The 12,467-nt window shown below is 32.2% G+C and overlaps 1 protein-coding gene across 1 annotated transcript in view; it reads left to right on the forward strand.

The window, feature by feature from the left end:
• The window catches only part of PKHD1 (PKHD1 ciliary IPT domain containing fibrocystin/polyductin), a 611,151-nt gene that overhangs the window by 301,736 nt on the left and 296,948 nt on the right, over window positions 1-12,467 (forward strand). Inside the window, 3 exon segments of the mRNA XM_031964731.1 lie at window positions 2,661-2,773; window positions 7,922-8,027; window positions 11,989-12,123. Of these exon segments, the coding sequence (XP_031820591.1) occupies window positions 2,661-2,773; window positions 7,922-8,027; window positions 11,989-12,123 (354 nt within the window).

The following is a 12,467-nucleotide window of genomic DNA, read 5'->3' on the forward strand; positions in this document are numbered from 1 at the left end:
TAAATGACCTGCCCAGAGTCAGGTTAGTAAGTATCTGAGGCCAGATTTGAACTCAGATCTTCACTCTAGTGTTCTACTCACTGTGGCACCAAATTCCCCTGATATCTATCATCTGTGTTTTTTCGTGTAATCATGTTATTTAGGAAAGTATTGTTTTTTTTTCAAATATGCTCTTTTCTTCCTCTTATACCAAGAGCCTTCTCTTGTAACAAAAAATAAAGGAAGAGAATAAATTAGTTCTCAAAACTTACCAATGCATTAAGCAAGTCTAGGAGTTTATATAATATTAGATATCCATAATCTCCCACCCATTCAACCAAAGAGAGAATGGCATCTCTCTCTCCTTCCCTCTTTTCTGTCCCTCCCTCCTTTTCTCTCTCTCTCTCTCTCTCTTTCTCTCTCTCTCTCTCTCTCTCTTTCTCTCTCTCTCTCTCCCTTCCTCCCCTGTCTCTCTCTCTCTGTCTTTCACTTAGTTTGTGTGTCTGTCTGTCTGTCTGTCTCTCTCTGACTATCCATATCTGTCTTTTGTGCTTGATCACAATAAATAAACAATGTAAGTTTGTTTTTCCTGTTGTTAATTCCATTTATAATACTATAGTCATTGTACATATTGTTTTCTTGGCTTAATTATGTTTTTAATTTCATAATAAAGATGGCCTTTCAGTGGAAATGGAGGGGAGGGAGATATTAAGTCTTCCTGAATCAACATGTTTGCTCTAGGCTACATAGTATCAAAGACATTTTTAGTATTATGGCTTGTCCTTGCTTTCACTATATGACTGGATTTAAGGGTTTGATTTAATATTTATTTGTTTAGAATAGTAATATATAATTTTTATAGAAATTTAATTATGCAACAGGGAATTTGATATAATGGAAAGAACCATGAGAAGGGAGTAGGGAAGGAGAGGGGGATAGATATTTATTAAGCATCTGTTATAAGGCACAGATATTTACAAATATCTCACTTTATCCTAACAACAACTCCAGGAGATAATTTTATTAACATCCATTCTTACAACTGAGGAAACTGAGGCATAAAGAGGTTAAATGACTTGCTTAGGGTCATACAGCAATAAGTATTTAAGAGTGGATTTAAACTCGGGTCTTACTGATGCCAATCCCAGTATTCTTCCCTCTGCATCATTTAGAAAACTCAAACTCATTTATTGTCTCTTTAATGAACTGACCCTTGAGCAAAATTTCCCCTGCCTATAGGTCTTTGTTTTCATAGAGTGATGATGCTAGAGTATGATAATGTCTAAAATATCTACCAGCTCTGAAAATTTGGGGATTCCATGAATAGGTGAAATTCATGATTAGACTTTTAAGTGATCTAGATATAGTAGAAAAATTACAAACAAAACAAAACAAAAGCTCCTAAAAATGAACACACACATTCATGCACACCCATACACTGTACACATGCGCGCGCGCACACACACACACACACACACACACATACATACACACAACCCAAATCAATGAAATGAAGTGGAGAGATAACTAGGTAAGATGGTACACAGGGCGAGACAACATTCAGTACAATGGAAAGATGAAGAATAAGTAAGCAATTGCATGTAGGCTACAGAAAATTCATATCTTAAGAAATAGTTTAATTAGCAGGTTGGTGAGTTCTATTGAGTTGTGTCCCTGTGCTCTACTGGTCATGTCCTTAGATTGTGTCTAAAATCTTAACTTGCCTTAGGCTGACATAGCTCAGGATATGAAGTCATTGGTTACTGCTTTCCTTATAAAGAAGTATGTTATTAGAGAAATCCATTGGATAGTCTGTCTATGTTGTTCTTGCATGCTTGTTCACATTGTTTGGTTTATCTTTTATTCTCTCTTATGGATCTAACTCTTCTAAAGCAGTAAAGAAATGTGTAACTTCTATCTGTCTATCCATTTATCTACTTACCTACCTATTATTTATCTATTTTTCTACCTATCATCCACATATTTACCTATCTACCAGACAGACTCTGTCTGTCTATCTATCATCCATCAATCTATTTTTATCTACCTACCTATTATCTATCTACCTTCCTATCTATCCATCTATTTCTTTATCTACCTATTATTTATCTCTCATCCATCATCTATCCATTTATCTATCTATCCATTCATTTATCTACCTATCTACCAATATCTCTATCTCCTCTTCTGCCTATTCTCTATATACCTAACAACTGTCTATCTACTTATTCATTCATCTTCTATTGATCTATCATCTATCTATTTCTCTATCATCTATTATATTTCTTTGATCATTTATCTATAATTTGCTTATCTGTTATATCTATTTTTATCATCTATCTATTATCTATATGTATTTTCTGTGAGGTTCATTAAGTAATGGCAGGAGAAACAATTTATAATCTTTTTAGGATAACTTAAAAACCACAAGTCCAGCTATCTGGAATGTACTTCTGCTTGTAGGAAGGGGAATAAATAGAAGTCCTTTCCATCCCTAGAATTTAATGTTGGCAAATAGTTCAGCTATTGCCTGGAAATCACAGCATACTTTAATGGGAAAAGGAAAATAGATAAGAACAGATTGAGCAGAGGAATAGTACCTTGAAACCTGAGTTTCTTTTCCCCCAGGAATCTTAGCATCTGAGGGATAACTATTCTTACAATCACATTATTTCCTGCAGAGAAACATGGTGTGTGCTGCTGGATATGGTTATTTCTTTCATCTTGCAACCAGTGAAACTTCGAAAGCTCCTCTTCTCTCCTTCGCTCAAAATATAGCCCATTCCTGCAAAAGGTACCTTTTGTTGGAAACTCATAGATATTTTTACAACAGGATTTTTGTTTGAACTATGTATGTATGTATATAAAATTATGCATATATAAAACTTTAACTTTTTATATAAAATTCAGAGCTCATTTGTAGTTAATGAGTATCACAAAGGACTGCCTAGCTTGATCTTGCTGTATAATTTATAAGACTAATGAATTATTTTGGTTACTAGTCATTTCCAATGTTTTAAGCAATTTCTGTTTACACTATTTTTTGGGGAAAATACCTCCAAGAAGGAGGTATGTAGGTTGATTTTTGTTTTGGCAATGGGAAAGTGAGATAACTTGGCCAAAGATAAAGAGGAGAAAGTTCATAGTACAGTATTTTCTTTGACATTTAGTAGTATGGAGAGGCATGTGAAAGTAAATTGGAAACTAGAACATGCATAGTAGAAAATAAGTGAACCTGATCATTTTAGGTTCTCATTTCAAGCTTAGTCATCTGTCCAATTGAGCGGTCACGTGCTAAAGATTTTTTAATATACTTTTTTTTCTTCAACAATTAAAAAAAAACACACATACCACAAAAAATATACCATAACAACTTGTGATTTCCTTGGTATGAAGAAATACACATGAAGCAAAGCCTTCCACTAATGCAGATAAGCATCTATTCTGCATTTTACAATCTTAGACATTTGTTTAAATTACTGAGAGAATAAGTGACTTGGTCAGAGTTATACAACAAAGAAAAGATTTGATTTGAATCCAAGTCTTAAGGTCAGAGGAAGGGATTGATATAGTAGAAAGAACATTGAACTCAGAGTCATAGCACCTGAGTTCAAAATCTGACATTTATTACCTATATGACCTTGGTTATGTCAGTGAATCTTTCTGTGCCTCAGTTTTCTCATATGTAAAATGAATCAGTTGCATTAGATTATCTCTGATGTTTCTTTCTTCTAACCCTATATCTAAGAGATTCTTATCATTTTGTCATTCCTGATTTGAGGCCAGACTTACCTTTTTAGCAATTTTACTTCTCCAACATAAAAAAGAAAAGGTAGTGGGAAAAGCCTCAACTCATGGTGAGGCTCCTGATAAATGTAACTATAGTATTGGGGATGCTAGATTAAAATTGGGGCACAAGGACAAAGGGGTTGAACAGGTTTTGGCTTTGTATTTCTAAAAGTGCCAACAATTAATGAATATCAAGAAATTTTAAAGTATTAAACCATGGTGCTTTTAAATATCTTTTTTTTTTAAATATCTTTTAAATATCTTTTTTAAATATCTTTTTTTTCCCCTCTTTTTTTTGCTGAGGCAATTGGAGTTAAGTGACTTGCCCAGGGTCACACACAGCTAGGAATTGTTAAACCAGATTGAACACAGGTCCTTCTAACTTCAGGGCTGGTGCTCTATCCACTGCACCACCTAGCTGCCCTTGCTTTTAATTATCTTAAAGCTCTTGGTTCATTTACAGTGACTACACATTTTATCTGTCTTTTAACTTCACTTCCTGTTATTTGGACTTGGAGAGAACAAGACTTGTGTTCACAGTCCACTTTGGATGTTTTACATATGTTCATGGGCAACTGTTTAGAACCTCAATTTCCTTTTCTGTAAAAGGGGAATAGTACCTACTTCACAGAGTTGTTATGGAAATCAAATAGGATTTCATATATATATATATATATGTATAAATATGTATATATATATGCATATGCATATATAACATGTATGTACATATATATTTTATTTATAACTATAAATATTAAAGCATTATACAAATGCCGGTTATTTACAGTTTTACTCTTTGTATCTTTTTGTTTATCCTATAACATTTTATATTTGGATTTTCAAGGTCAATATTCAAGAGAGTATTTATTTTCTTCTATATACCAAAAAAAGTAATTAATTTTTTATAAGTGCATCATAGAGATGCTTCTGTGTTAGATATATGGTTCCCCCAGTCCCCCCAAAACAAACACAGGCTTTTTTGTTGTAATTAAAGTTTTGCTAAATGAGTGAGATAATTATCATAATGTTTAAATCAATGTTTTTTTTTTGTTTTACTAAAATAGATCTATTTAAATATCCAAGCAAAACTATCAAACTAGTTACAGTTATGTAATACTAATGCACAATTTGAGAAAAAGTTAAAGATATCAAATTGTAAAATTATAATTAGTTGCCTTTCTAATTGATTATTAGTTATAATTAATCATTGCTTTCATTTCACCTTGAATCTTTTAACTCAAAGTTAGAAATCCTTCCCTAATTGATTCAGACTGTCATTTTTATCTACCTTATTCCTTGGTATCAAGTTCTCTTCCATCTTCCACAGTTGGTATCTATGGTACTTCAGTTTAGAAAATAATTCTAGTTATTACCTTCTCTTAATAGCTTGTTTATGAAAAAAAAATCCCCAGAGTTTCCAGGTTTTTCTTTTTCTTCTTTATTTATTTATTTATTTTTTTTGAGAGTGAAAAAACTTCTTGCTTTTGCTCTTTTTCAGTGGGTTAGATGGGGCAAACATTCAACAAAATAAATTATGATAGTATAAAATGGTATTCATATTTGCCATTTTGATACTCCCTAATTGTATTATAGAATGAAATTATTTGCTGATAAAGCTTCTCCTTTTCAGTTGTGGTTTTTGCCTTTAGAAATTTGAGCTTAGCTGTTTCTCAGTTTGAATGGTCCTTTAGCAACTATTAATTAGATCCAGACTTGCTTGCGATAGTTTGGAATTAACAAAAAAAATGATACCTAGGCTAGTGTATAATTTTAAAATTGACTGTCCATGTTATTAGAATTTGATAAATCATTGAATTGATTGTTTCTTCATACTCTAGTATAATGAAGTACTAATTAGTGATACCTACTTTCTTGGTCGTATATTTACTTTATATTATTAATCCTTTGAATTAAACCTTTGCATTAAACCTTTGAATTCAGACTCCACTAATTCAGAATTTCACAGAATCTGAAAGACAGAGAATTCAAAATTGAGAGGGATCTCAGTAGTCATCTAATCTTACCTGTATCCCTGTATTCACTGTCAATTACAACAATTAGTCATACCTGAGGGTCCTCCTCTACAAAGTTTCTCTGCAGAAGTTGCCTTGGGAAGATCCATTCTACTGATTATTAAATAATTTTCCAAACCAATTAGAAACATAACTAAGAATATAGGAGATGTCCTTTATTGAGACAATAAAAGTTTTTCAACTATTTTAATATTTTTCATTTATATTTACAACATTTATTGTATTCACTGTGACAAGTCAATCAAGAGAAATTACTATAAATGAATGATTAGTATATGCTTCTACTATTTTAGGCATGGTACAGATGTTGAGAAAAAGATAAGAAATAGACTCTGCTTTTTATATTTTTTAAATTCTTGTTAGGAAGACAAAATTTGGAAACATGAAGCAAACAAAGTATAATATAAAATAGGAAATCTTAATCTTTTTTATGTTGTAGACCTTTTTGGAAGTCTAGTGAAGCCTATTATCTCTTCAAAATGTTTTTGAATACATAAAATACATAAGCTTTTAAAGAAAATTGATTAAATTGAAGTAATTACAAAAGTATTTTTTAAAAGTTCTCATGTTAAGAACTCCCAATATAAAATAATATATAATTTAGTGTTAGAGAAAGCAAAATGGAGTAGGCAGAGTGGGCTTACAATTAGGGAGATTTGATTTTAAATATCTTCCCTTTAATTTAATATTGATATATCTCTAGACTATGCCTTTTATGTATCTTGAACAACTCTCTAGGATCTATCCACTAAGCCAAAGATAGGTCTTGGTTGAGGGCATCCCCATACATTGGATGCTCTTATGCTTAGGGTAAAGGAAAGATCAATATGAGATGGAAGTTGCAAAGGTTTATAGAAAACTGTCTTAAAGAATAGGTGAAATTCAATACTTGGAAAAAGATGGGGAAAGACTTTATAGGTTGAAAGAAGCAAAGTCAATAGAGGTACAAAGATGGAAATTATTATGGAATAAATGGAAAAGGTATGAATTTAGTGAAGAAACTGGCATAATTGTAGTGAAGGATATATACAAAAGCATCAGGCCATCATAATAGCTGGGCAGAGTGAGCCAAATTATAGAGCATTATGGAAGCTAAAAGAATTCTATATTTGAAATGAACAAACTTTTATTTCTTTAAAATTATAATTCACTTCAGACATTCTATTAATTTGAATGAGTTTTCTAACTAATTATCTTGAATTAGTGGGATTTTACTTCAATGCCTATGTTTAAGTAGTATTGAAATCTGAGTTTGAAGAGATCTCAAAAGCTAACATTTCCATCTTACCTATGCATATACAGAAATTCCCTATATAATATCTCTGGTAATTGATCATTTAACTTCAATCTGAAGATTTTAAAATTTGCTTCTGATTCATCCTATCTTAGTGGTCTTGGATAGGTCTTTTAATATTCATGTTTTCTCAAAAGCTTCTCAGCTCTATTGTAGCCCTAACTCTTGGTGTTTTGTTTTATTTTTTAGTTATTTTTTTTATTAGTAGCTTGTAATTCTATAGCTTTGCACACATTATGTCATTGGAATCTTATAAACAATCCTGTGAAGGAGATATTATAATTTGCATTTTATAGGGAACAAAACTGAGGCTAACTGATATAATAACTTGCTAAAATCATTAAAAGTCCAACCTTTTGCAAAAAACTATCTGATGGTTAAGATGCTTTATGTTTGCACAATATCTGTAAAGTTGTAGAAAATTCCTGTTGTTCTACATTGTTGGTGGTTAATGTTCACAGTTTTTGGGTCTTGAGAAATTATTTTACAGTAGTATCTCATAGAAGGACAGAAATAAAACTGAGTATAAATTAAGCTTGTTGATGGAAAGAACAATTTTTATTGAATCAGATCATGTAAAAGTTGAACAATTTGTTTAAAACAAAACAAAATGGTAATTATAGTGCCAACCAAATTAAAGTCTACATTCTGAAACTATAATGGAGGGTGTTTTAAAAATGAGGATGGTAGCATTTAGTTCATTAGGAAAATAACAGATAAATGATTATGAAGACTCCCAATTTCTGTGAGTAACTTTTGTTCTCTTCTACCATGAAAAGGGAAGAAGTTTTCAAATCAGAAAGTTGCTGATAATTTTCTTTTATAGGTATGGTCTCCTGGTATATCCCAGTTTTGAACCTCCACAAGCAAATGATACTGGTCCCACTTTGTTCCAGAATTTCACAGTTTGGGGAAGCCAAGGTGGTGTTCAGGTAAAATCCAAGTTAGCTTTCTATGAATATCCTTCATTATTCTCACAGTTTGTAAAGATATTTCTATTTTCTGATAACATATTTACTAAATATTTACTAAAGAGAAGAGCAATTATAATGATAGCATGAATTATAATTTAGAATTAGATTATAAATTACTCAAAGCAAAGGCTATATCTTTTATTTTTGTGTTTGTTCTTTAAAAATGAAGAAAAATATATTCTCTCTCCATCCTACATACTCAAAGCTAGAGATCATATCTTTTATTTTTAAGCAACTTTCTTTTTTTGTATTTTTAATTAAAATGAACAAAATCATATTTTAACTCGCTCCCCCTCCTCTTATTAGAGAAAAAAGGAAAAAATCCCAGAAATTGTTATAATATATATGTATAATGAGAGAAAGCAAATTCCTATAGTGGCCAACTTCAGAGTATATTCTTTGAATTCAATAGTCAATAAATATTTATTAGCTACCAGTTATGTGTAATAGACTATGCCAGGTATTTAATGGAGAGGTGTAACAATCCCAGTTGAAGAATAGTGCTCTCACTGACTCCTTCCTCCCTTTCCTACTCTCTCTCTCTCTGTCTCTCTCTCTGTCTTCCTCTCTCCCTCTCCCCCTCTCCCTCTTCTTCTCCCTCTTTCCCTCCACTTCTTTCTCTCTCCTTCCCTCCTCCCCTCCCCGCCTTCCTCTCCCCCATCCCCTCCTTTCTTTTTTTTCTTCCTTACCTTTTGTTGGGACAACATTTTTAGAAAATGGTCTGAATGTAAAAAAGAGTATGTTGATATATTGAACCTATGAAAAATAGAGAACTAGGTTCCACAAAGACTATAATCTTTTGCGAGATTGCTAAAAATATTCTTTTCTACATATAATTCTTTATAAAAACATTAATTCTGATTATATACATTTTCCTAACACATGAAATAATTCATAAAACACAGTGCACAAAATAAAATTGGAAAAATGCAAAGCATTTGTCTTCCTTGTGATTTCCCTAGAATCATATGACATTTTGTGCCATCTCAATTAAAAAACTGATTTCAAATAATATTCACTTTTCAGAACACATGAAATCTATAGTGCCATAAATACTATACAGCAAATGAAATTGTTAAAACTAAAACATTTTTAACCTGAATTTTACCTTTCATTGTGCCAGATGGCAATGTGATGGTCCTGTACTTTTACTACTGTATATTTCTCTACCCTGGCCCTCCTCTCTGAACAAGCCAAGGGAGAAGTTTCTGGGCCTTTAGTTGCTAGACTGGTAAAGTCTCAGCATCACTCCCAACATTTTGTCCTTTATGCCTGATGAATGGCATTAGAAATCATGAAGGATATGCCAGCTTGAAATAATCTGTCAGTGATATTTCTTTCCCCATTTGAGATCCTTAAGAATCTCAGAGTAGAGGAGCATAGCAGAAATGAGTCATTTAACCTTAAGGTTAAATGGGACTCAATAGGCAATGAAATATGCACTGAATCCTCCTTTCACACACTTTAGTGACTTTACCCTTTTTTGCAAGGCCAGAGCCACAGTTGGTAGGTATTATATGTGCCTGGTGGTGTATAGGAGTGCCTGCATTGAAGAGGAAGAGTTGAAACCTCAGAATTGTTTTTCCTGTGTTAAAGGACCTTTGATTGTCTCTCTTGTTCAGTCCTAAAACTAGGCACTATCAGTTAGCTTGTTCCCATCCTTGCTTTGTGAATTTGCTTCACTGAATCCATGATTATGTTACTAAGCTTTCTTCTTCTAATTGTTCTGATCTTGGCTGGTCTGATCTGTGACCCTTACCATACTAATGTGTAATCTTAAAGCTTCCTATTAACAGGTTACTGATCTTAGTGATTCTTCCCTACCCCAACTCAATGGACTTCACTGAATTGACTACCCTCTTACATGAGGAGTTCACTCCTAGGCTTTCTCTGTCTTAAGTGTGCTATCATATAGTAATGAATATTTGAAATTAACAAATGCAAAATAAAAATCAGCAATGGAAAAAAAGAAATATACAATGTACAAGAGTACATGGGGTACTCTTTATACTGGTAGGATGAACAAGAATGGTGAACCACTTAGTAGGATACTTCACAAATTTGTATGCATCATACCTCTCATTTTTCCTCCACTATACATAACTGGTTGTCAAGAAACTGACAAGAAGTTACTCTGGTGAATGTTGGTAATTGAGTGAATATAAGCATACTCATATCCCAATTTACACATATATATTCAAAATACATATAATTATATCTCTGTATATGTATATGTAGTGCCCTAAGTAAATAATTGTTGAATAAATGAATATTTAATAACATTTTATTTCTCCAAATGCATGAGGATAGTTTTCAACATTCATTTTTATAAAACTTTGTATTCCAAATTTTTCTCCTCTCCTCCCCTCCCCTCTTCCCAAGACAACAAGCAATCTGATATAGATTAAATATGTACTACCCTTTGAAGGGGTACTCATCATTTCTTATAGAACAGTAATATTCCACTATATTCACATACCATAACTTATTCAAACCTTCCTCACTCAATTTCCTTGCCATTACAAAAAGAGCTGCTACAAACATTTTTTTTTTTTGGAACATACAGGTTCTTTTGTCTTTTAAAATAAATAAATAAGTTACTATTTACTTTGCATTGACTTTTTCCCCTTGAAAATAACCAGCAATTTAATTTTAAATTTTAATTTTAATTTATATCTCTATTACCTAGCACTATGCTTGGAACATAAAATGTTCTTAAACACCTACAATTGATTAATTGACAGATAGAGAAAAATAGCCCACATTTATTTTTGTTGTTGTTATTCAGTCAATACTTATATAAAAACAAAATCAGAAATTTTTAGAGTTGGAAGAGACCTCAGAGAACATTTAGTCTACTGCCTATTCTTTAAAGATATGGAATCTAAGGCAGAGATTAAATGACTTGCAGAGTCAATGGCTTAAACAGGGAAAGACTTCCAAGTCCAATGCTTTGCCCCCTACCCTGTTCTACTTATGCTAATATCAGTCTGTATGCTCAGACTTAAGATCTAATTGAGATAGGTACATATTGAGACAAACAGTGAATCTGTGCTTATGTTGTTTTAGTTATTTATAGATTGCTAATAAGATTGGTTAAGGGTAGCTAAGTGATGCAGTGGATAGAGTATCAGTCCTGGAGTCAGGAGGACTAGGATTCAAATCTGGCCTCAGATACTTACTAGCTGTGTGATCCTGGGCAAATCATGTTTGTCTAGGTTCCTTATCTGAAAAATGAGCAGGAGAAATAAATGGTAAATTCCAAATAGAGCCATGAAATATCAGACATGGCTAATTGACTAAACCACAACAATAAGATTGGTTATGATAAAACTATACTATGGAAGAAGATATGAAGATCAGAAACTTATTTTTCTCTGCACTGTATAAGAATCATGAACTTATTTGAGATGTTTTAAGTATATGGGGACTTCACATTGACCTCATACAATGTTACTTATTGAGAAGTAATGATACATTTATAGAACTTGTTGCCAAATGATGCTGACCCAAATAATAACATAAAAAGCAGGACAGAAACAACTGTGCTAGAGTAGTTAGTACAAGTTTCTTTTATATCCCTTGCGATTCAATGGTTTCTTCTTTCTGTATAGGGTGGAGGCAGGAGCAATAGAAAATAAAGTCCTTAAGGGTAGGGATTTTTTTATTTTTATTTTATTTTAACTTAATTTAATTTAAAATTTTAATTTTAATTTATACCTCCATTAACTCGACCTGTCCCAGGGACACAAAAGGTTCTTAAACAATTACTTACAATTGATTAATTGATGGATAGAGAAAAATAACCCATACTTCTTTTGTTGTTGTTGTTCAGTAAATACTTATAAAAAACAAAATGTGCTGAAAAGATGATCATTCTATATAGTCGATTACTATAACATATGCTATTGTTTTATAGATTTTCAGAAGCAGCAATCTTCAGCTTAAAAATTTCCATATTTATCCATGCAAAGATTTTGGGATTGACATCTTAGAAAGTGATGCAAAGTCTTCAGTTACTGATAGCTTATTGCTTGGTCATTATGCTTCTAAGGTAAGTACGATCTCTTTGGGATGTTCATTGATAATATCATCTAGGCAGTACTTCAGTGGGATGTGTTGTATATGTTAAGTTGAATCAAATCAAGTTGCCAAATGCTTAAGTGTCCATTGTGTTCTAGGAATACTTCCAAGCACTTATGATACATGATACAAATAAAAGGAAGGAATAAACGACCTAGGTAGAAAAGTGGATAGAGTTCCAGGTCCAAATGTCAGGAAGACCTGGATTCAAATCTAATTCCAGAAATTTACTCCCTATATGACCTGGAACTAATCACTTAAACCATGTTTGCTTCAGTTTTCTCATCACCAAAATGAGTTGGAGAAAAAAAATGG

Source organism: Sarcophilus harrisii, chromosome 4 (genome assembly GCF_902635505.1).
Source record: "Sarcophilus harrisii chromosome 4, mSarHar1.11, whole genome shotgun sequence".
Lineage (NCBI taxonomy): Eukaryota > Metazoa > Chordata > Mammalia > Dasyuromorphia > Dasyuridae > Sarcophilus > Sarcophilus harrisii.